Source organism: Micromys minutus, assembly GCF_963924665.1.
Source record: "Micromys minutus genome assembly, chromosome: 1".
Classification (NCBI taxonomy): domain Eukaryota; kingdom Metazoa; phylum Chordata; class Mammalia; order Rodentia; family Muridae; genus Micromys; species Micromys minutus.
Genome location: NC_137969.1, coordinates 231516212 through 231540574, shown reverse-complemented (window position 1 = coordinate 231540574; position 24363 = coordinate 231516212). Strand labels below are relative to the sequence as shown.

Below are 24363 nucleotides of genomic sequence, written 5' to 3'. Positions count from 1 at the left end.
ATGAGGAGCAGGGAGGAGCTGGAAAGGCCGGGCTCAGTGGTGGGGGGCCAAACACCCACCACTGTGCTGGTCTCAGCAGCCTGACTCTTCCCCAGGAGAGAGAAAAATGGGAAGAAATGTCAGAGTTCTTCACCTAGAAACAGACAGAGCTGGAGGGAAGTGCTCATGATCCCTGTAGCCTTGGCCAGTGACAGCAACTGGGCAGAGGGGAGGCAGGCTGGCTGGGCTGCAATAGCATTTCCATGAGCAGCCAGGCCTGACCAGAAGGCAGTGACCCTGGAAAACGGCAGTGGCAGCCCAAGGCTCCCACTGCCTCTTCTCAAGGCTGAGGCCTGCTTTCATCCGCTAAAGACAGCCTGAGCCCTAGAGAGGGGCAGAGAGGAAGGGGGGAGGAAAGGAACAAAAGGAAAAGTAAAGGAGGAAAATATGGGGAGAGGGCAGCAGAGGCATTGGGTTGCAAACATGGCTGTAGGGGCCTCCCTTAGTTCACAAAGCAGGAGCAGTAGCACCTGGTCACCTGGTATTCAAGAGCTCCTGTTAAATATGGTCCCTCCCATGCGGCCAACATGGCCAATGCGGCCTATGTCCCCACTGCCAGGAATGTACCACACTCTGGTTTTATTCATCCTGCTGGTTTTGAACTTACAGGTCACACCCTGGCTCAAAGCCCATCTCCTGCTCCAGCCACAGTTGTCACTATCATTACCTTTCGCATACCAAGAGCTGCCACAAGCCTCCCATCAGCTCCACTACTGGGAATCTATTTGGGAGCCTCTTAGAGCATCTCTGTCCTTCTAGGGCATCCCTGTGCAGTAGCAGGAAGACCCCCATAGCCTGCAGTGGCTGACCAGCTCTGATCCTGCTGTAGAAAAGATACACTGGGGCTATTAACCTGAACACTCTGGAAGCGCCTCCTGTGAGCCAGTGGATGTATATGTAGCTTTTCAAAACAAGTTTAAATTCCCTGAAAACCGCAGTCTGCCAAGACTCCCAGTATGTGTATGCTTACCGAGCACTATGCAAAGGCCAGGATACCTGTGTACTGGGTACGTATAGGCACTCTGCTCAAGCACACAAGACAATTCATGGAGCATGCAGAATCTATCTACAGTACTGTGGGAAGCCACACACAAGTGTTGCAGTAAATATTAAAAAATAAAAATCGGTTTATCTCATTACCGGCCCTGAGGTCTCGCTCCTCAGGCCCGACCCTGATATGGAACCCCACGTCCTCTGGATCCCAGTTTGAGCTGCCAACACGGCCCAACTTGTCTGAGACACTCCCTTCCCTTGGCGGTTTTCTATCGCCTGTTCCCCACCTCTGTCCCGGGGTATTTCTGTACCCCAAAGTCCCACACAAGCACAGCTCTAAGGCCCGATAGCTTTTATACAGGTTTATATATTCAACTCTCAATCCACAAATTCTCTACACAACAAGATTGTATCAAATAGACAAAGATACAAACTTCCCTTCTATATGAGATATTAGACTTGTAAAATCCTTACTGTTCATAGCTTTTTAACACCAATAGATCCCACCTGGGTCCAGCTGGGCCTTGGGAAGCTCCACGTTGCCACGAACTCTAACCTCCATTGTCTGACCTCCTCTGGTTCCCGAGAAACACTCTGGGACAGAGGCAGAGAACAGGCGATACAAAACCGCCAAGGGAAGGGAGTTGTCGGACGAGCTGGGCCGGGTTGGAGGCTCAGACCGGGCTCCAGAGGGGGTAGGGTTCTATATCAGGGTCGGGCCTGAGGAGGGAGACCACAGAGCCGGTAAAGAGATAAACCGTTTAGTATGTTTTAATATTTACTGCAATACACAAGTGTCATCCTACTGATGGATTTTCAAACTTCCCTGTACTCCCAACTCTGTTTTTACCTTTCCTATCCCTGGAAACTAGTATGGGTGTCAGGTCTAGAGGCAACATGCTGATGTTTTAAATCCCAGAGTGAGACAACCATTACATCCAAAGTGAAAAGAGACCATTATCTCAAACAGAAAGGACATTTATATTTACATCAGTGGCTGTAAAAAAAAAAAAATAGAATATGCAGCATGTATCCTCATGATTAATAACAGAGCTTTCGAATTACACTCCTGGGCCCATGGGTACATCCAACTGGTCACCAAGAACAATTAATTCTTTCAGAAAACAAAAGAGTGCAAATAGTCTCTGCTCACTAGAAAATCTGCTTGTTTTCATTAACAGAGAGAGCAGAAATGAGGTTCAGATTTTCTGATCAGATAGTTATCCATCTGCAAGATGGATGCTTGTGGAGGCAGGACCTTCCACACATAGAGTCTCAGGGACCTCTAGACCACACACACAGGAGCAAATGATGAGCTTGGGAGATGTGAATGCTGTCAGGGAAACAGACTAGAGACAAAACTTAATCAGGTGACATGGATATGTTAGAATGGGCACAGCCATGGCGACTGTGGTATCATCAGGAAGGTTGCTGTCTCCAAAGACCTGGAAGGACCTAGTACAATCCTAAACCTGAGACTTAAGTCACTGACTAAGAACCAGAGAGCAAGTCCTGACCCGACTAGTTGAACGAGGCAGGTGCCTCAGTCATAGGAAACAAGTAGGGGCCGCCTCTGCCTCTAGTTCCAAGCTTTGGGTTCCAACCAAGGTCTGTGATGTAAAAGGCAGGAGATGTTTCCAGGAAGCAGGATGTGGCCCTGTGACTGCAGGAGTCTTAGTGCCTGCACGGCTTTGGGAGGCAAGGTCTCGGGGTACATGGTGTTTAAGTCTACTGTGAGCTATGCGGATTTGCTCCCAACCTAGCAAATACATTCTATAACCACACCAGACTTCATGCTCCTAGGCCTTTCTGAGAAACCTAGGAATTTCCCAAGGAAGCAGCTAGCAAGAGCAACTAAAAGTCCGAATGGAGCCATTGAGTCAGAAGGGACAGTCCCGGCAACCTTGAAAGGGTTTATTACAATAAACAATACATACAATGCATACAGCACTGAAGGTGTCACCATGACAGATGAACCCACAGCGTTCACTCTCAGATGCATCCTGCCTCACTGAGGTAGGACACCTTTAGAAGTGATATGGCAAAAATACAGTCTGTTCTCAGCAAGTTCTGAGACTCTACTTACTCCCTACTAGTTAAACATAGCCCTGTGACACACGTGGTTGGTCCATTCTGACAATCCTCATTAAAGTAGGGATGACCAAGTCAATGGCACATACAGAAGATGGGAGGGAGGTTGCTTTATCCCCTCCCTGGAGGAAAGAAACTCACTCTCCAGCACATTCCAGGACCCGAGGACAAGGCCACCACAGGCAGGGGCTCCAAAGGTAGAGCTTGATGGTATCATGGACAATCACCCTGGGCATAGGCCAACCGTATGCAGACAGGAAGTCACTGGGTAGTCTGAGCATGTAGGGAAGAGTGAGGTGTGGAAGGGGCAGGGAATGACAGTCACATTCAGTGTGGAGCCCGAGTCAGCCAGCCCAGGAGAGCTGAGACCCAGCAAGCCAGCCTCAAGGCCTTCACTCGAAGCAGAAGTTCATGAAGGTTGATCTGCCATAGGCTAAAGGCCTCGCTGAAAGATATCTGGGTCCTTCTGAAAAATGAGCCGGCATCCCTCTTCCTGTGCCTAGAGTAGGGGTGAGAAAGAAGGAGGGGAGAAAAGAAACAGGTAAGAAACTCCAGCTCAGAACCAGAGAGAAAATAAAAGAAGGCAGGTGGCCTGGCCAACTCGCCAACTCCCTGATCCCATAGACCGCTTGGGTACCCAACCATACCACTGCCCAGTCAGGGGCCAGAGGGACTCAAATATCCCAAAGAAGGTTTGAAAGCAGTAAAATAACAATGCACCAATCTCCAATCCCCTCATCCAGTGGCTTCTTTTTCTACTGAAAAAAAAAATTGTTGTGGTCAATACAAATTCTGAGGTCAGGTGACTGAGGAGGCTAAGCACTTTGCCAACCCAACTTAGTCTCTCTGTACCCAAAACAAAACATGGTAAAACTGGGATTTTGTGACAATGGCCTCTTGTTAGGTTTGGGGCCAGGATCTAATCAAGCCACAGAAGTCTCTCTGTCACACATATGCAGCTACTATAAAAGAAATGACAAAACTCCCTATTGTGAATCTGCAGACACCTAATAGACTCCCCAGGTATCTGGATCTCAGGAGATTCACAGAATCTAGAATTCTTATTTCCCCAAGGAAGTCTGTAAGCCCATGGTACCAGATTTCAAGACATCAGAGAGCACAACCCCCTCAACTCAACGTGTCCTTCTTCCCTCACATCCTCAGGAAATGTGGCACCCCTGCTCCAAACCCCTGCAGCCTGATAATCTGGGACAGCCTAGATAGGTCCCAGCTGTGGAGTACTGGTCAACTGTATGTCTCAAAGCCTCCCTCTTCTTAAACTTGTAGGAAGGATCTCCCAGTCTGCGACACAGGCCTGAACTCTCCTTAGAGCTCCTGCTAATCTGCTGCTGTCTATGGTGGTAATAACTCTTCAGAAGAATCTCTTACCCTAAACAGTATTCTATAGCCAAGACCCCACTGAGCTCCAAACCCAAGAGCTTTCACTACTTAAGACTTGGCTTCCACAGCCCTCAGAGAAAAGATGAATTATACCCTACCCCTCATTGGTCAGGGTTTTTTTTCTGGACTCAAATCTTATATTTGCTAGTAGATACATGATCTATATGACCAAATCTGCTACTTTCCCAGAACGAGCCATTCCTTCCCCAGGATGGACAGGCTGGGACGTGACCACATGCTAGGCCTCCTCTCTAGGGTAAGAGTATTCTGCCAGAACATGGCCTTTCTGCTGTATTCACTGTGCTCAACTGGAGGCTTAGAACATGCTCCTCCACACTCCTGCTGAAGAAGTATGGTTCTCCTTATCATCTTTGTCTCAAGAGTGCTAAGGCATCTAGAAAGATCTGCGACCCTGAGATAGCCTAGTAGTCACACAATCCCAAGTCACAGACACATCTCCAGGATAAGAAGCAATGGTCTCACTGACTGGACTGGTCCTGGGAGCCAAGTCACAGGGCCAGTAAGAAATAGGGTCATATTGGGGCTTCCTGACCACAAGTCCAAGGGACACCTGGATCTGGAGTTACTCAGAAATCAACTTCAAACTTTCTTAGGGGAAAGAATCATCTGGAAAGCTGGCCTGGGAAGATGAGACCCCAGATGTTGTCATTTGGCAAAGCACGGCATTCCAGGCCACCTAAGACACTCACTGTCTCAAGGCATCCGCTGTCACTGCAGCTCATTTTGCCCCAAGGATTCCCTGAAGAGAAATCTAGAGCTTGAGAGGCCAAGGTGGGAGCATACTCACTCGGCCAGCGCCCTGATACAACACCGAGACATGTTGAGGAAGGAACTGGCACTGGAGCGCGTGCCCAAGACGGTCTCAATGCTGCGGAGCAGATCATTGGTCTTCAGGATGAGTAGCATCTGGCGAGGCACATGGTTAAGGAGCTGGCTGATCTCGGGCAGGTAGCTGGATGCATTATTGCGAATCTCCGAGTCCTGATAGCAGCAAGGGGACATGAGAATGGTTGATATGGCACATGAAGATCAGGGTGCCAGGAGTGTGGACAGCCTGTGACCAAGAGAGTACAAATAAGCTCCAGGTAGGAGCTTCTAGCACAGCTGCCTTGGAACCCTGTAAAGAACCCAGCTCCGCAAAGGAATAAAAAAGCATTTGAGTCCTGTGGCCTGACCACCCAGATGGGAGATCCCAACCTGGCTCCCAGGCAAGTCCTGGAAACAGGACTAGGGTACATTGAGACAAAGGGTTCTCTAAGGCTTCTTTATTGGACACCAATTTCAAGCCAGGCCTGGAAGAAGTACTCCCAGTTAACCAAGTCCAGCCTAAACCAGTCCATGGACAGAACATCCAGGTCCCACCCAAGCCTTGTACCACATCAGATCTCCTATCCCCTGTGCTCTCCCTAAGCCTGGGTCCTGATGGTGAGTGCATGCCTAACAGCCAGCCCTTCTCCTATGTTAAAACCATCCCAGTTCTGTTTATCTGGCCCTTTGGGTCAGGAACTTGCTAGGCCCAGCCTACTGGTATCTTGTTCAATCTCGGCCAGTGATGGCTCTGAACACTTATTCCCTCCTCTGTGACTGGCTCACTGTACCTCAGTCAACAGAAACCCTTAGCCAACAGGTCTTAGCATCTCCTGCTCAATAACTTGCCAAGGGCTTCACTTCCTCCTGGTAATTGAGTCCACACCTCTTTCCACTGCACCTAAAGCCCTGAATGGGGTTCTATGTGGCCCATCACCCTCTAGACATACCAAATTCTTTGCCCTGGGCCTTGGTAGCTTTAGTGGGCCAACAGTGCATCTGTCAGGCATTCCCGATGGGCAGTATCTTCCCTGTCCTTCACACCTTAGCTCAAATGTCAGCCAGTACCCCAGGTCTCTGAGCCAGACAGGCTCCCAACCCCTTCCTCAGATCTTATTTGTCCTCTCCTCAGATCCCCCTCCCCAGAGATGCCTGTAACCCGCAATTATCCCACTTGCCTATTGGCTCAGTTGTTTACTGTCTGGCTCTCTCGACCAAAGTGTGAATTACACAAAAGGCCTATCTTGTCTGTTAATCACAGGATCCTTTAAACATGCTCAGGGGCCAGCTAAAGCAAATGTTTATTGAATGAATGAACTCCAGGAGCTGTGAGTAGGTACTTTGCATGCATTGACAGTAAGACAGAATGCACAGCTCCTACCATCCCTAGACTACCCCCCTTTCTAGGATGCACTTGAAGGCTATAGAGCCTGGAGCAGCAAGTGCTCATCACTGCCATTAGGCCTGCTGGAGAAATATGTCCATTTGAAGAAAAACAGAGAGACAGATTCTTTAAGGCACTGTTTAAGACTCCGGATCCAGCCTTTGCTAGAGGTGCCTGTGGCAAAGCAGCTTGCAGGGAATGACCCTGAGGCCCGTAAGTGACACAAACACCAAAGGTTACAGAACCCGAAAGACGGGATCCTGGAAGCAGAGCCCAGGCTTTCCAACATCCTGAGTAGGATCTCATCTCTTCCTACAGTGAACACAGGCCTCAGTGGGGCCTGAGTCTCCCCAGCACTGCACCGAGAAACAAGCAAATAAACCCCCATGATCCTTGGCAGACAAACAGAAGTAGACAGGAATATGGGGAGCAGAAGCTTCCTAAGGTCTGTGTCCAGTCTAGACAGTCCAAGTCCATGAATGAGGTGGGAAAAGGAAAGAGGCTGCTTTACGTGGACAGGGCTGTTTATATATGGAGAGGAAGTGAAGGCTCTCCCTGACATAAAGCCAGAGAGTGCCCAGTGGGTAGAGGTGGTGTGGGGGCTGCAGGAGTATGGTAGCCACCGGGAGTGTTGGAGGAAGCCTGGCATCTTACTAGGACCTGGGATTTTTAAGCCACAAGCCTTATCTCTACTCCAGGATGAAAGGTCCCAGGGGCCAAAAGAGGCTATCCTTCCCCTGCCTTCCTCACCCTCTCCTTTCTCCTCCTCACCCTATATGGCTCCAATGCAGCCCTCCCTACAGACACATGGTCCAATCATGAACCTCAGACACTGGATTGGAAGAGGCCCCCAGGCATCTGGGACAGGGTCACCTACCTCAGTAGCAGAGACTGGAGCTTGCCCAATGCCCCGTTTGACTGAGTCCCAGGACCGGGCTGTCAGCATGCAGGCAAACAGTGGGTAGAGGTCTGCAGCTCCCAGGCGCTGGCTGTACTGTTTCACCCTGTCCATGTCGGTCCAGATCAGAGACTGCCACAGATGGCAGTAGTCCAGGCGGAACTCCTCTGTGAGCACCTGTAGCCCGGGCAACACAGGCAGCAACTGTGTCTTTCTTGGCCCAAGGCCTGAGCCCAGACTAGTGCTGACCACTACATGGGGAAGGGGGGACAAGGAGGACCATAGCTCCCCAACACTCAGCCATTCCTAGGGGCCCAAGTTCAAAATTAAGAGAGCTTGAATATTGTAAATCTGAAACTTCCTAGACCAGAAACGCTCTAGATTTCAGTCTCTTTCTCAGATTTGCATATACATAATATCTTGGGGCTGGATCACACATCTAAGCATGAAATCCGTTTGTTTCATACATGCTTTACACACATGGCCCAAAGGTAGTTTTGTACAATGTATTTAGCGATTTTGTGCATGAAACAAGTTGTGTGGCATAGAATTTTCTGATGCCATAGTGCTCAGAGGCCCTAAGCACTGGCAGTGTAGTTTTTGGATTAGGGTTACTCAGCCTATACTGGCAAGCCTTGGTCCTAACTGGCAACGACAGCTAACTCCCTTCCAAAATCTATATTGTCATCTCCTTTTTAGGTATAGGCTATTTCCCTGGGCTCCAACAAACACAGATGCAGTCCTATACTCAACAGTGACCAATGGGGTGGAGTGAAAACCTCACCTCCTCTTGCAAAGCTCGGAAACCCCACAGGTTTCTGAGCCTCCCCTCTGCCATCACTGCCTGTGAGTCCAAGAGAGGAGAACCCTCTGAACTCCATCTACCATACCCAAGTGTGATGGTTTGTATATGCTCCACCCAGGAAGTGGCACTTTTAGTAGGTTTGGCCTTGTTAGAATAGGTGTGTCACTGTGGGTGTGGGCTTTAAGACCTTCATCCTAGCTGCCTAGAAATAAGGATTCTGTTAGCAGCCTTCAGATGAAGATGTAGAACTCTCTTGCCATGTTCCTGCCTTAATGATAATGGACTGAACCTCTGAACCTGGAAGCCAGCCCCAATTAAATGTTGTCTTTATAAGAGTTGCTTTGGTCATGGTATCTGTTTACAGCAGTAAAACCTTAACTAAGACACCAAGCCAGTCTGAGCAAGGTGACTCTCCTCTGCTACCTCAGCTATCTGCCTCCAAGCTGCAGGTTTCTGGAGAACATCAGTGGGCTCCAACTCCAGAAAGGAAGAGAATTTTCTCCTACCTGGTAAAGCCCATGGTCCAAGAGAACAATCTCAGCTTTGCCCGTGTCAGGACGCTTCCGCACCAGCACGTTGCCTGGGTGGGGGTCACAGTGCACGAAGCCATTGACAAAGATCATCTCACTGTACATCTTGCCCAGGTGGCAGGAAATCTGAAAGAGAAGCCACCCAGTGGAAGTTCTGCCCTGCCCGTAAATGCTCCAGGAGCTTCATACCCCCTAGGCTAGTCACTCTCAAGAGATGACAGGAGCCATTGAGCCTGAGCATAGGAGAGAATGGAGTCCTCACATCTAAGAAAGAAGCTCCAGTCCAACCACACATTAGAACCACTTGGAGCTCAGACATGTTGGGACAGCCCGAGACACCAGTGCTTTTTTGAGTGATCTCCTGCACACAAAGGGAGAAGATTGGCTGCTTCTCTATTTCCTGATGGCTGTCAGTCAGTCTTAACCTCCCACAACACCCTGCTCACATCTGTCTCCTCTCTGCTCTTTTATCAGCTCCTCTTCACTCTTTCCCAAAGGTGAGAGAGTGGGTGGTGGGAACAATCCCACCCACTCCTTCAAAAAACAGGGCCGGGTTAGGAACGGGTAATACATACAATGTCTCTCTCTTCTGGAGCTGCCCTGCTGCCAGACTAGTCCTAGACAGACCCAGAGTCCAGGACCTGCTCCCCTCTCCCCATCCCCCAGAGCCCAATGCTAATCTGATTTATGATGTCTGTGTGAAAGAAAGACACTGGAGAGGCCATTTAAATCATCCTGTCAGTCCTGCGAGCCCTGCCAAGGCAGCCTTCTTATCTCTACTCCCTTTTTTTATTAAAGCTAAAAGCCTCTTCCTTGCTTGGGAGCAGCTGCTGAATAGAACCAGACCTGGGCCCTCAGATGATCTGTCGATGGACATGCAGGGGATAAAGATATGCTCAGACAGAAGGTAGATGCTCCAGGACACCAACTGTCCTTGGCTTTTCTTCTAGCCTCAGTTGAACCTCATGGTCATTAACAAATAAACAATAGGGAAGAGGAAGGAGACAGGGTCCAATGGTGAGGGGGCTTCAAGATTAAGAGTCCTCCTCAACCCATAAGCTGTATGTCATGAGGTCTTGCCTCTCTCCCTGTTCTCACCTTACAATTCACCACACACACACACACACACACACACACACACACACACACACACACACACAGACTTCTCCAATGATCCCCGTGCCTTCCTACCTCAGGCTTTTTGGTGCAAACCATCTCTGCTGCCACAAGCCCTACCATCTCCCCATCTCCAGGTCCATCCCCACACTCCTAGAGGATACTGGATTTTTTTTTTTTTTTTTTTTTTTTTTTTTTTACAGCACTAGCAATTACTCGTGTGATCATTTGACAAATGACCATCTGGTTCACCATCGTAAACTCCTAGGACAGCAGGGACTGGCTCTGTTTTATTAAATGGCTTTATTGAGGTGTAATTGATGTGCTATAGACTGGCTGTATTATGCATGCACTTGCTTGTAACAGCACCACACAGGTAAAGTATGGCTCTACACGCAATGGGAGTGAGTTCTCCATGGTCTTTGGAGATGCTGTGTGTATCCAGTGTGTATCCTAACCCTATCAGTCTCCTAAGCCTCACACATTCATAGTCAGCACCAAGTTAAAAGATCAAGAATGGTCAAGTGTGGTGGCACAGACATAATTTTGGCACTTAGGAGCCTGAGATGGGAGGGTCAAAAGTCCAGGGCTAGCCCGGGCTATAAAAGACTTGATTAAGAATAACCCTGCATTTAAATAATAGCCATCATCCTTACAATGCTCAGAAGTACAATTATGACCTCCTCCTCACTTTTCAGACAAGTGAGGAAACCCAGAACACTGAGGTTAAAGATGCTCATGGCACAGCCCTGTTTCTTCCAAACAGATATGAACCCCAGCTGCCTAACTATGCCCTTCTATACAGGAGCTCCTTTCCCTTGAGACCTCGACACAGCTACTTATACTTCTGAATTAAGTAAGTAATAACTCTCACAGGTGGCTGCAGAAGTGAATTAGCATGTCACAGGGCCTGGGATCCAGTGACCTCTTGTAGATACCCCTGTGGTTCATCACTGGTTCCTGTAGTGATGAAGATGCTGAAGGCTCTGCCCTACAACACCAGCACTCGGACTCCTGAAATTTGCCACATACCTTGGGACTCTGTCATTCTCATTAGGAATAGGACTTTTCCTTGGGTTGAATTTTAGACTCATTCTGAGATGACAGGGGTTTCCAGGGCTACTCTTTTCTGTTTCCTAGGAGGTGGGCCTCAGCCAAAGCAGGTCCTGAAAAACCAGCCAGTTCCCCACCTCTGTGCTACCAATAATCCTTTTTGTTAGGCTTCTTGGAGCTCCTCAGAGCTACGCTTCAGAAGGCCGTATCTGACAAACCGATTCCATTTATTAAGTAATCATTCATTTTTATTTGTCAAGGACGCATATAAAGTCCAATCAGGGCTCCTGATCAGCCCAAGATAAGCAGCACAGCCAGACTGAGCTGACGGAATTCCAGTCAAAATGTGGAGAAGTGACATTTCATTTAGTCTGGGCAAACCTGTCACAGAGAGATGTATGATCTCCCTTAAGCTTTCTGAAATATTGTTAATCGCTCTGGGCCCCTTATTTCTACAATGAAAGATGGCCCCCAGGGGCATGGTGAATCAGGGTAGGGGGCTCATATCCGTTAGGGATGGCCTTTCATCCGGCAGCTGGGGGTACTGCCAACTACTACCCCATATTTGAATGGAGCTACCAGAGAGAAAGAGCGCACGCGCGCACACACACACACACACACACACACACACACACACACCATTTCAATGCACGCCAGCCAGCTGCCACTTGGAGGCCTTCCTACTTGGGAGGCTTCTCTGGATGTTCAGTTCAACCAGATGTCACCAGGCCCAACAGACAAAGCAAGGAGCAGGAACTGGCTGATGCCAACAACTCAGCACTGAAACCATCTTGGCGATGCCACTTTGGGTACGGGTGACCTGAGAGATAAGCCACCCTAGTCCTCTATCTCCATTAGCACTTAACTAGGACTAAAGTCACCTCCTCACAGGGCACCCTCATGGTTCAAAGTCAAATACCATTACTCAGTGTTAGACACACAGATGTCACTGTTTTGGCTTTTCATTGCTTTAGACATGGAGGAAGATGCATACCTGTTACTACTAAGTGCAACTGTCAGCCTTATGAACACAGCTCACAAACACACAGAGACTGAGGTGCTGAAAGCTTTTAGCTCAACTGTTGGGAAGCAGGTAAGATGGTACAGCTGCTTCTAAAACAACTGTGAGGGAGCTGGGACTTACTCAAAGCATTTAAACAGAAAGAAAGGGGACTTCTTGGATGAAATGTGAACTGCTTATTGTCCTAAAAGACCTTAAGAAAAAAAAAGTTATCAATATTTAGGACAGCAGTTCTCAACCTGTGGGTCGGGAGTTGAATGGAACCCTTTTAAGACCATTAGAAAGCAGATATTTACATTACAGTTCATAACACGAGCAAAAGTACAACTATGAAGTAGCAATGAAAATAATGGTGTGGCTGAGGGTCACCATAACAGGTATTAAGCTGTATGAAACAGTCGCAGCATTTGGAAGGTTGAGAACCACTGGTTTAGGGCTATCTTTTCTCCTGAGCAGTAACTATCTGTATCTCAACTGGAAAGAGCTACAGGTTGGTGCATGCCTTCAGTCTGAGCTCATAGTTCTTGATTACAAGCACAAAGAAAAGCCCATTTCCCTAGAGATCAAAAAGTCCTTGGGGGAAGGGAGGTGGAACTGGCAGTTCTGGTTGAAGTGCACTCAAGAACGGCTTGGACAGAGCATGCCACTCTTGTGGCCCCATTTTCTTAGTTTTGGGTGAATTCTCTTTGCATCTTGCAAAGCCAGGCTAAACATGCTGACAGGCAGGGGCACACGATGGGTCCGGGCCCTGCTCTAGAGACTTAGTTATTCTCTGCAAGAAACAGCGGAAGGGGTGATACACAGACAGCAAAAAGCCATTGGTCACTTGCTCAGCAGTCAGGTGATCCATCAGGTGACCTAACTCCAGAGGATAAGTGTTCAATGGCTAGGCCACCTGACTCTCCACTCCAGGGAAGCTCTCACAGGAGTTGACTTCTAAGGGACCTTGGCATCCAGTAAGGTGTCTGTCTGAAGAAAAGGATGTTGGTAGGAAATTCTGACTAGGTGACTCCCCCAGTCCCAACCTCTAAGCAAAGGCACAGAACAGCGCTTTTTACTAAGAAGCCACGGAGAAGTACGAATTGTTCTTTGTGAAAAGGATGTGCCACTCATATGGGATTTCATTAATTACAAATGCCTCTAACAGTGGGTGAGAGGGAAAAACCAGGACTCCATAAAAAGGCTGAGTAAAGAATTAATTGAGTAAATAATATTTAAATCAAGGAGTTATTTTGGGACTTTTCTCAAGGCCTGAATTGGCTGAAAGCAGTTTAATTGGTCTATAATTGTGTGAATTAATTCATTCCTACCCCCAAGGAAAAGTCTATGTATGTTCCTGGGTGGGGGTGTGTCCAAAGCAAGGCCAGTGTCTGTGAGAGGAAAGCAAGGCTGTGGTTGTGCGGTTGTGGCATCTGTCCGCAGAGCCTGCTACCTGGGACACAGCACCACCATGCTCTTCCTGTCCCCAAACCAAATACTGGGATCTAGAAGCTGCAGGCCTCTCCAGCTGCCCGGTGGCACATGGTGATCTCGGATGAGCGAGCTGGGAGATGATGTCTCTGACCACCCAGCTGTGAACTCCTCAGCCTCACAGTGGCAGTGGGGACAAGAAGAAGATCCCAGTGAGTCACAGAAGACTGAGAGGTGGCTCTGATGGTGGCACTTGGAAAGCCTCCTGTTTAGACTTAAGCTTTAAACATCCACCACACGGTGATGCTCTCCATACTTGGTCCCCAGCTTGTGGCATTTGGAAGGTGATGAAGTTTTTCTCAAGTGGGGCCTTGTGGTAAAAAGAGGTCATTTCAGGTGATGAGGTGAAACCTGCCACTAGTTCTGGCTGAGACACTACTTTCTGATCTCTGGCCATATGAAAACCCTCTGTGTCATGGCCACTCCAATCAACATGTCTTCCTTGCCATGCTGGATGCAACCTTTTGAAGGCATGAGCCGAAATAAACTCATCCTCAAATTACTTCTCTAACTACAGCTGAGTATTTTATCACAAAAAGAAAATCAATGCAGTGTCTTTAATCAGGCCTTACCAGGCTTCACATGAGACACAGACACAAACATTGCAAAGCAAGAAAGCCTGTGGATATCTACCGCAGGTGCTCTGCAAGGCACCCCAAGTTCAGGGGACTCAAAGGTGAGTCCCAGGGGTCATCAACCATCAGAACACACATGAGAGGAAGAAACTCCTGTTGGTAACTGGCAGCTCCTCTCTAGGGTGCCAACTCACCCCACAGATTCCATCCCCTTCCGGCTTGCTTGGGTCACCATAAAAAGCCAGGAAAAGGATTTGTCGCTACTTTCCCTGCCCTTTGATAAACACTGTCCTGGTGGCTCCAAGGACATCTGAGAGATGGAGTTTCCGTGTCATTGTGTATTGAACATATACATCAGGCTCAGTGCTGTGCCACGTGTGCTGTGCTTTGGTTATCAAAGATCTCTAGGTCACCCATGGCCAACTGCAGACAGAGAAACCAGGGTTCCTAAAGAATAGCAACCCCACAGCAGACTGGCTAACAAATGACAAAGCCTGAACTACTTTGGACCAACCAAACAATACCTCTGCTCTGAGAAAACAAACAAATCCCCAGGAACTACCTGGGAGTCCACTAACACCCATGAGCATCCTAGAGTGATGGGGATTGGAGAGAAGAAACTGCTTTTCTTCTAGTGGTTTCAGAAATTGGGTCGTTAGTATCTTTAGATTCCAGCCAGCTGGAAGGACCAGGAGGTTGGAATGATGCTGAGCACAAGTGAGAAGGTCCCATTCTGTCCCCATGGAGCAGTGACAGAAGCAAAGGTAATCAGGGAAAAGGAAGAGGCTTCAGCTTTTCTGAATTAATTAGCATGCCAATCAAGTACATCCAGATCTATGCACTCACAGGCCAGAGACAGAGGACAAGAAGGGAAGAAAGGTTCTCAAAGAGTCTATGGAGGAAGAGATGCCTCCGTAAGTGACACCCTCATGAATTATAAATTATGAAAATGTTTTGACATGGCCATATTGCTTATAAAACTTGGGTGATGGCATCTGTCCCGTAGCAGAAAGGATGTGGCCTCCTCTCTCAAGAACTTGACTTGAGGCCACCAGAGCAATGAATGGAAGAGCCAGGTGTCCTCAGGTACCCAGCGTGTCTAGCACCAGGCCTCTTAGAAACCCAGTGCTTGGTTCTGTCCACATTTCTATTCTAGCACAAGTGGGCAGTGCCTGCACATAGTAGATTCTCAAAGCGTACACTGAAAGGTGACTCTGAGATCCTTCACTGTTCCTACAATGACAGGAATGGATTTCGGAACTACTTCAAGAAGTAAACAGAGTAAGGGCTTCTGGCTACATGGAGAACAAAGCCACAGTCTCCACTCCATTGCAAATGCCTCTAAAATGAGAGAAAGAAGAGGCAACACACCCAGCACAAGAAGAGCAAGAGGCATAACCACAGCAGCCAATGTGAAAAAGGAGGGCCATGGCCTGGGACAGATGGGGACAGGTGGTAACAGAGCAAAGGCTGAGGATCTCAACTCCATGGAGGCTCGGTACCCAAGCATCCCTGCAAACAGGTTTTGGGGGTCTTAAAATGGAAGATTAGTTAGAAGGTTTGAGCTAAGTCCTAACTCTATCCGCAGAAGTTTATTCCCTGGAGAGTGAAGGGACAGACCCCACACTTCTCTTCTGCCTGGGATCCTGACGACCAGGGCTGAATCCAAGACCACATAATTATGTCCCTCTTTTCCAGACACCACTCGCTGGCGGTGTCTGTCCCTGGGGCCTCTGGATCCAGTCAGCCTTCATAGACAGATGATATCCGCCCACCAGGTCCCCTGAATCCGTCCCTGCTGCCCTGTACTACCAATGCAGTCACCTTTCTCGTGGCTAATTTCATGCCAACTAAGCTGGACCTCGGCCCCGGTGGAGTCTTCAACGCACACTCACTGAAATTCAATTAACCTTCGATAAAGGTCTCACACTCAATAGTCCTCTGTGGCTAGAAGGAGCCCGTCTGTCTGCAGAAGACTCCTGCATAACCTATGCTTTAAATGAAATCAATGGCAGTTGCTGTCACCCTCCCCTGAAGTTACAAGCAAACATGACCCTGGACAGATGTCCTGGACAGATGTGCTACCATGGTCGGGGATATAAGTAGAGGGGCCCCAGCAGGCTGAGGGCTCCTAGCAGGTGAGCACAGGAGGGTAGGTGTTGCGTGTACAAATTCAGGTGAGCACAGATAGCTCAAGGGCTTTATACTAGACTGAGATCCTCTGCAGATTCACTAAAGATGCTCTGTAACCCTTCACACCCCAGATTCTCATTTGTACCCTGGGGTATCTGCATAGCTATACAAATTCTCCTACGGTTCTGAAATAGATGGCTCTTGAGCCAGCCAATGCTCACTAAGCCAGAGTCATGGGTCTATAAAATATTCAAATACAAACGATCCTTAATTGGAGGTCAGCTGGTCCATCACCTGCACAAAGAGAACTGGGGGCCAGAGAGTGTCTTACTTCATTCTCGAAAAATTAGATGTCTACTAAGGTTTCTCAGTCTGGATACTGGCTTTTCTCAGTGGCAGGGACAAAGAGGCCCAGACCCAGAGGGTCCACCCTGCTCAGACTCAGGGTTTCCAGCTGACTCAGTGGAACAAGCCACAATATCAGAGAATGTACTTAAGTATTTACACTCACCCTGGAAAGATGCCATCACAGCCTTAATAGGTGTGGGTGGCCCCTGGACTGGAAGTCCATCTCTGCAGAAGGAGAGGCCAGTGATGAGGCAAAGATTCTGGGTCTCCCAATTAGCAGGCAGAGGCCCTACTTCCTTTTAGGAAGGTCACCTAGAGGTGACCTCCCAGTAGGACCAGCCAGTCCCCACTACAGCCAGACTCTGTAAGCTACCTAGGCACTGTCCTCCTCCCTACCCTAGGAGCTGAGAGCAAGGGAAAGTATTGGCAATGCTCAGTGTGCTGGTAACAAAGGGGCCTATTCAGCTTTCCTGCCGCCAGTTTCCTGGCAGTTACTGATCAGCTGCCCTCAAGTGGCTGCAAGTTCTACTGCGGACCCACATGTGTCTCTGGGAGGGAGATAGAGAAGATGGAGGAGAAAGGACCTGGGTTCTAATCCTGGTTGTAATCCCCTCTGAGGAGTTAGCTGATGCTGTCTGATTCCAGCATGGAGATCCTGAACACCCAGACCCTGCATATGAAGGGACCGTATTAACAATGGATGTGGGTAGAAAAGAAGTACAATCCCCTCGTTCCTAGGGGCCTGTGGTGACCAAGAAGCAGAAGGTTGGAGACAGAACCTGGTCCACTAGCCAGATTCCCTGATAGCAGGGAAGCAGGAGGTAAAGACACAGCCCCATCTTCTCCCTTGCTCAACTGATCAGGTGATGGCTGCTGCTCTCTAGATTCCGCACCTTGGCCTGGGAGGACAGGGTGGGAGTTGATGGATGGCCCCTGTGCTGCTCACTCATCTGTACGGACTTAGCTGCTGTGAGAAAAGAAGCCAGCAACAACCTCATACTCAGGGAGGCTTGCTTGTCCTTGTCCCCACTCCAGGCCCAGGACTGGATGGGAAAACCTGGGAGAACTCTCCCTGGTAGATATATAATTCTTTTAAAGGCAGTGGCCAATCTCTAGGGCCTCAGAGCCCAGGCCTAGGAAGCAGTCCCAACTACCCTCTGTCCCTCTGTCCCTCTGTCCCTCTGTCCCTCTGTCCCAGCACCAGCCCCTAGCTCACCTCATTCACATCAATCTGGTTCTTCTCCATGTAGGCCCTGTCGTTGACCTGACCTCCCTCCACAAATTCCATCAGGAGCACCCTCTTGGTAGACAGCTCCCAGTGGATCTGGGGGACCTGCAGAAGGAAAAGGTGAATCACACAGAGGCTGTGCGCAAGCCCATCCCCTAGTAAAGTTCTGGGAGCCAGACAGTGGCACACACTGCTGTTTGGACAGAACCACTCAGGCTACCTCAGCCAGGTGCCCTTACAGCAGAACTCCTTCACAAATCCTTCATGAACGGAGGAACAACTCCCTCTTCCCCCCACTGCCATCCCTAAACCCCTTACCTTCCACATTCTTTACCTCTCACCCCTACCCATCCTCCATTTTACTGTAAGCCACACACTATAACAGAAATGGGTACTTGGGAGAGAAATGCTCCTACCTGGAGGCTGCTATTATTAAGACTTTAACTGAAAATGTTCACTGCAGGCTCATTACGCTTTAGAGCCTGGTTCTCAGCTGGCGACGCTATTTTGAGAGATTTAGGAACTTTTAGGAGGTAGGTCCTGGCTGGTGGAAGAAGGCCACACTGGAGGTGGATCTCTGATACAGGAGCCCAGCCCCCATATCTAGAAGTTCTCTTTCCTGGACCCCTGTAATGGAAAGAGCCTCCGGTATTGCCTTCTCAGCCACAAGCTCCACAATGACTTCACCACCATGATGAGTGAAACCCTCTGAAGACATAAGCCAGAACAAATCTTTCCTTCTTTAGGTTGTTTCCATCAGGTACTGTGGTCAGTGTTACACGGGCAGCTAACACCAGTGCTAAGAACTGCTTCCCTCTGCCTCTCCCTCAATCAAACCCTGGCCGGGCCCTAACCCTGCTACAATTTCTGCACCTGCAAAATAGACCTATTGAAGCTATGAACCAAGTTTGAACCAGAGAATAAATTCTGTTTTCTACTAGATTCTTAACAAGCTTCCTGTGGATCTTAACCCAATGTCTAAGAAACTAAAACCTGTTCCCTGCCTGCCCCATAGCAGGTGGTCACATGATGCAGTTCTGGCCCATCAAATGTAAGCCACACTTTGTTAGAGGATTCAGGAAAAGTTTAGTTTCTCTTTATAAAAGGATGCTTATGGTACTATTGCCCTCTTTCTCTCCCACCCTGAAAGCAAATGTGATTCTTGGGACAGTAACAGCCATCTTGTAACCACAGAGGAAGGAAAAAGAAGTCAGTCTTGATGCTGTCACAGTTCCAAGTACCACCAGCATTTGTGGAATACCATAAACATTTTGTGGAATGTTTTTAATGATGTGTATGGGGGGGGGGGTGCAGATAATGTGCCTGTGCACACAGGTGCCCAAGGAGGCAGGAGGCTCTGTATTCCCTGGAGCTGGTGTTACAGGCAGTTGTAAGCCACCTGATATGGTTACTGGGAACCAGACTTGGGTCCTCTGGAAGAATAGTGCATGTTCTTAACTTCTGAGCCATCCCTGTAGCCCTAAAAATAAGCATTAAAAAAAACAACAACAACAACAAAAACACAATACAATAACAATAACAATTAAAAGAAACCTATAGTCCCAGCATTAGGGAAGTAGGGGCAGGATCTTTGTGAGTTCAGGGCCAGCCTGGTCTACACAGCAAGTTCCAGGATAGCCACGGCTACACTGAGAAACACTGTCTCAAAATAAACAAACAAACAACCTGTTGGATTGGGCTTTGGTTATTTGCAAACAAACCATACACTAACACACTCCTACTCTCTGTGACTCTGAAAACTCCTAAAAGCAAAACAAAACAGATTTCCTCAGGAGCAGCAAGGGGTCAGAGGGCACCACAGGCTGCATGATGTCACATAGCAGGTACCACCAAAGCCATGATGCTTTCAGCATGCTGTTTCTCCAAACTTTTGATGACTGTTTCCTCTTAAGGATAAAAGCCAAGGGCAGCTTATTCGAGTGTTTCAGAGACTGAGTCCTCCCCTTCCCCATTCCTAAGACCCATGTAGACAGCCCTCACGTCCAGCCACATACTTCTCCTAGTTCTTCTGAGAAAGCTGTGCCATCGATCACTCTCTTACCTTGTGCCTCAGTTTCCTTTCCTGGCAAGGGGCCCTGCAGGGCACAGAGCTACCCACATCTGAAGCCCTTGTGCTGAGAACCAGATGAGTGTAAGCTAAGTTCTCACTCTTTGGAAATCCAGGCTGATCAAAACATCTCTGCCTCTCTGTTGTTTTGAATGTAAGATATAGACACACTTGTCAACTCAAAGCAACTCTGTTTGTCATTGCCATTGCTCCTGGTCTCCAGAGGAAACATGCACTATTCGAGTACCTTTGGTTAAGTTCATCCATTGATTTGGAAGCCTGAGCTTGGCAGTGGGCCCTGAAGCTCTGTAAACATTAGGCTAGAGCCCCAGCAGGACCTACTGGGTCACTTGGAGGACAGCCAGGAGAGCACCAAGGATGGGGTAAGAGCCCAAGGCTGATGTCTCTCTAGGCTGCCTGGGCAGGTGCAGGGATAAGCCTGGGCCTCCCTCCCATACCTTCATTCCCTGTGATGTGACCATTTCAGTCTGATAATCACATGCCCTTCTCAGCAACTCGGGGCAGTAGGATAGAAAATCACAAAGCGCAGAAATGCATGTCTTGTCTCTCAAGTCCCCAAATGGCTACGTCTCACCACTGCCTGTCTCCTTCGTCAATCCAGGAAGGTAAAAGCAAGAGACAAACATTGGCACCTGGCAATCAAGCAAGCAAGCTCTGGGAGGGACTAACTGGCCCCAGTAGGACCACCTCTGGCCAATGGGACACTGACTCCTGGTCTATGTCATACAGGACAGGCCCCCACAGAGGCCCACCTGAAGGCTCCACCTGCTCCCACATGAAGACTACCCCAACCCTACGAAGGGGGCTATAAAAAGTTCCATGACCTTGCTTGGGTAGCCTGGACCTCATGGTGGGGCCTTGGCTATCTATCCTCCAGGGTACAGTCCTCCTGAAGTCAGAGCCTAGCCAAGCAGAACACAGCTCGACCTCCTACTTGCTGTATTGACTGTGGACACATGCATAATTTCTCTGAGGCCAAGTGCACTCTTAGTAAGATGATGTAGATGGTTATAGAAGAACCTGCTTCACCACACTTACCACAGGTGCCCCACACAAAACCAGATGCTGAGCTGCTGGTCAAACACTGGCTGTCCTGTGACTGCTCTACAGTGATTCATGAGGATCCTGATCCACCTCAGAGCTGAGTCAATGCCATACGCTCATACCCTCCCACAAACTTGGTTGTCCCTGTGATTCAGAAATGTTTCAAACCAGTAGAACAAAGGCAGTTTGATGTGCAGGCTTTAAGCCACTCTATCTCCACCCTAGCCTTGCTTTTGCCCCTTGCTGGTTCACTGTGTAACCCTAGGCTAATGACTTGGCCACTTGGGATGTCTACCAATGGTACAGGATTTTAAATGGCACCTCCTTTGTGAGGTCGCTATACATATTAAAGAGTAAACACATGTGAAACACTTTTTGGAGTGTCTAACACATTAAATGGTCGGATGTTACCATACATGTTGCTCATCTTTGAAGTCTAATGAGCTATGACACGTCTCCAAAATCTCACATATCCCTCAGGCTCCTGACTTCACACAAAAAACTCTGGAGTGACCCTGCCTGATGCGACACACTCTGGTCCCCACTCAAGCTCTTATCTATTCTAGTTCCAAACCTATGCTTAGACAGCTTTTCCCTGCCTGCCTGTCCCCAGCTATGCCCCAGGTTAATCCCAAGCCTGACTGCCTGGCACAGCCCGGTTCCATGCATGCTCAGATCCGTACTGTTTAGTCTGGCTGCCCTTCACCTTCTTCCGGCCTCCTCTCTATTTTATTCAGAGATGGGCTGAGACCCAAAGACTTACCGTAAAGGGTCGAGGACCCCCCTTAAGCATTGGAAGGGGCCTCACAGATGAGAGGCAAACTCTTTGCTGAGGCTTAATTATGCACAGATGTTGGGATGGTGTGCCAGCATGCAAGAGCAATCTATCTACAGTTTTAAAAGCTGAGCTGGGTTCACAACACAGAATTTGCTTCCTGCTTATGATGTGCTTAGGCAAAATTAATTACTCAGAAGCCTTCGTTCCTCCATTGTCTTAGGAATGCTATGTGAGTTCTGGCAGCAGTGGGTCAGATCAGTATGTTAATTATTTACCAATTTGGCATCCTTGTTTCAAAAATCTGTGTTGTTGTTATTATTATTATTATTACATGTCTTGGTCTGGCAGTTGCTAGTTGGCTCCAACGAGAGGATGATTCTGCAGTTTCCATGGAAACAGTGGAGGAGACTGTTGGGTTTGTCTGGCTTGGCACTCTGGCATTAAGGGGCACCTCTGCCAGGTTAAAGGTAGCAGACACTCTGAGGTGAGCAGCAGACACAGAGTCAGAGAGCCTGGGCTAAAACTAGAACTCTACCTAAGACACAGCTGTGTACGGGGCTGGGGGGAGGGGGTCACCATCAGGATGTGTCAGCATTCGGTCAGTGCTACAGTGCCTGGCATACCGAAACACTCGCTGAACACTTCCTTCTGAGCTCCCCGTCCTAGGTAGATTAAGCATTTCCTCATGGGAAGCCACCGAAATAAAAATGAAGATCTGTGAGCAAAACACTCGGTATGTCAGGCAACAATGTATCTGCTTGCTCCCATTAAGTGGGAAGTTTCTAGAGCAGCACCAACCAGGGCCTCCCACAGCACACCAAGAGATCAAGAAAACAGTAAGTATAGGATAAAGAAGAAGAAAAAATGGTTCACGCGAGTGAACACACATTTGAGGGACCAAACCCTTCTTTTTCTGTGTCACGGATAAGGCTGTGGAGTGTTATGCCTCAGGCCTGTTTCTCTGGTGACCCCCAAAGTTCCTGTTGTACAGTTCTGCATACTGTAGTGTTGGCTAGAAACACTGTTGTAACAGAACTGTGTATTACAGGAGCAAATGTCACGGGCATCTTTGGAGAAGGATCAGGGTACACAAGTGTTAGCTGTCACTGTCACTCACTCCATGTTCTACGGAGGCAGAAGCCACAGCACAAAGGCCTATGGGGTACTCAGTGTGGATTATGCAATGATCAACTGTTCACTTGACCGGCAGGCAGGTCAACAATCATATTAGGGTTCATTCTTTTGGAAATTCTCTTCAAGGGATTTAATATGAGTCTCCAATTACAAATCACTCACCTTAAGTAAGAAACTCTGGCAAAGAGATGCCCCAACTCAAGCTAAGTAGGAATAGCCAGGGTAGGACCCAATCCCCCCCTGCACTCATTCCAGACTGACCCGCCCTCTTACCTTTAGGAAGTCAAAGTGCTTGAGCATGTGGGCCACTTTCTCAGCGTTCTTCCCTTCATTTAGAAAGTCCAACTCGAGAGGCAGATTCTTCTTGGCTTCATCCACCAGCCACATGAATTCAAAATCTGGGAAAAGTTGCTTCACAGCCAAGACAAGCACCTGAAATCCACCAAGTGACCTGTCAGTCCACCCACGGAACCCACCAAGGAAGGTGCACTTCCTACCCTGTTGGGGGATGGCTTTGTGCACTGTGTATTCAGGTGCTGATTATTGTGCCCAGAGATCTGGTTGCAGACCTGACAGATGTTGGCACTGTCAAGCATATCCTGTCTTACTCTTGTTAAAAAACTGTTTTCTATCACCTCTGGTTAGTTAATAAAAAGCTGATCAGCTCATAGCTAGACAGGAGAGAATAAGTGAGATTCTGATCCCAATGAGGGGGGTCCTGGGAGGAAGAAGGAGAGGAGGGAGTTGCCATGAGAGGCTGTGAGAAGAGTCACCATGGAAAGGACTGACAGACGGAGCAGGAACAGCCAGAACAAGACTAAGATGGAAGGTGGCTGGCAAGTAGACCAGACCGGCATAGTTCGGTTAAAATAGATGAGAGCCCTGTCCAGCTAAAATACAAGAAGCTTTTGAATAAATAGACCAGGTCTCCATGTCATCATTTCAGAACAAAGGCAAATGTAGAGAAGCCCCCAGCTTTTACTCTACCCCGTGCCTGGGTCTCCCCTCAAGTACACACAGGAGAGGGAACTGTTCTTCTGGCCTCTGTCACTATAACTGTGCCAAGTCCAAAATGTTAAGAAGCTAACAGCATCCAGAAGTAACCTTGACAACTGTTGGCTAGGTACTGCCTAGCTGGGTACCCAGCATCATGCTGAGCGCTAATGTTCCTCCAAATCCACACAATTGTGGGAGATATGTAGGTACATGTCATGTCACTAATCGGGGCTCTGAAAGTTCCTGTGATCCTTTTTCCAAATCTATACAGCGAGGAGGCCTTGTTCAAGGCAGCCCATATTTGTTCATATTTTGTCATTATTTTGGTGGCAGTGGTGGTTGTTGGTGCCAGGGACTAACCCAGGGTGTTGAACATTAGGTAGGTGGGCAAGCTCTCAATAACTGACTG

The 24363-nt window shown here is 48.5% G+C and overlaps 1 protein-coding gene across 5 annotated transcripts in view; it reads right to left on the bottom strand.

Annotated features, from left to right (window-relative positions):
- Positions 1-2925: 2925 nt before the first annotated feature.
- The window catches only part of ADCK1 (aarF domain containing kinase 1), a 98174-nt gene continuing 76736 nt past the window's right edge, over positions 2926-24363 (bottom strand). For 4 of the 5 annotated variants that reach the window (XM_080924547.1, XM_080924549.1, XM_080924548.1 and 1 more), the window contains 6 exons: positions 23232-23390; positions 17902-18018; positions 8946-9095; positions 7614-7811; positions 5333-5526; positions 2926-3622 (listed from right to left, as the gene is read on the bottom strand). In XM_080924547.1, coding sequence (XP_080780673.1) covers positions 3451-3622; positions 5333-5526; positions 7614-7811; positions 8946-9095; positions 17902-18018; positions 23232-23390 — 990 coding nt within the window. In that variant the 3' untranslated portion in view covers positions 2926-3450. Of the gene's footprint in view, positions 3623-5332; positions 5600-7613; positions 7812-8945; positions 9096-17901; positions 18019-23231; positions 23391-24363 lie in introns of those variants that run through there. The other variant, XM_080924550.1, reaches the window with a different exon arrangement.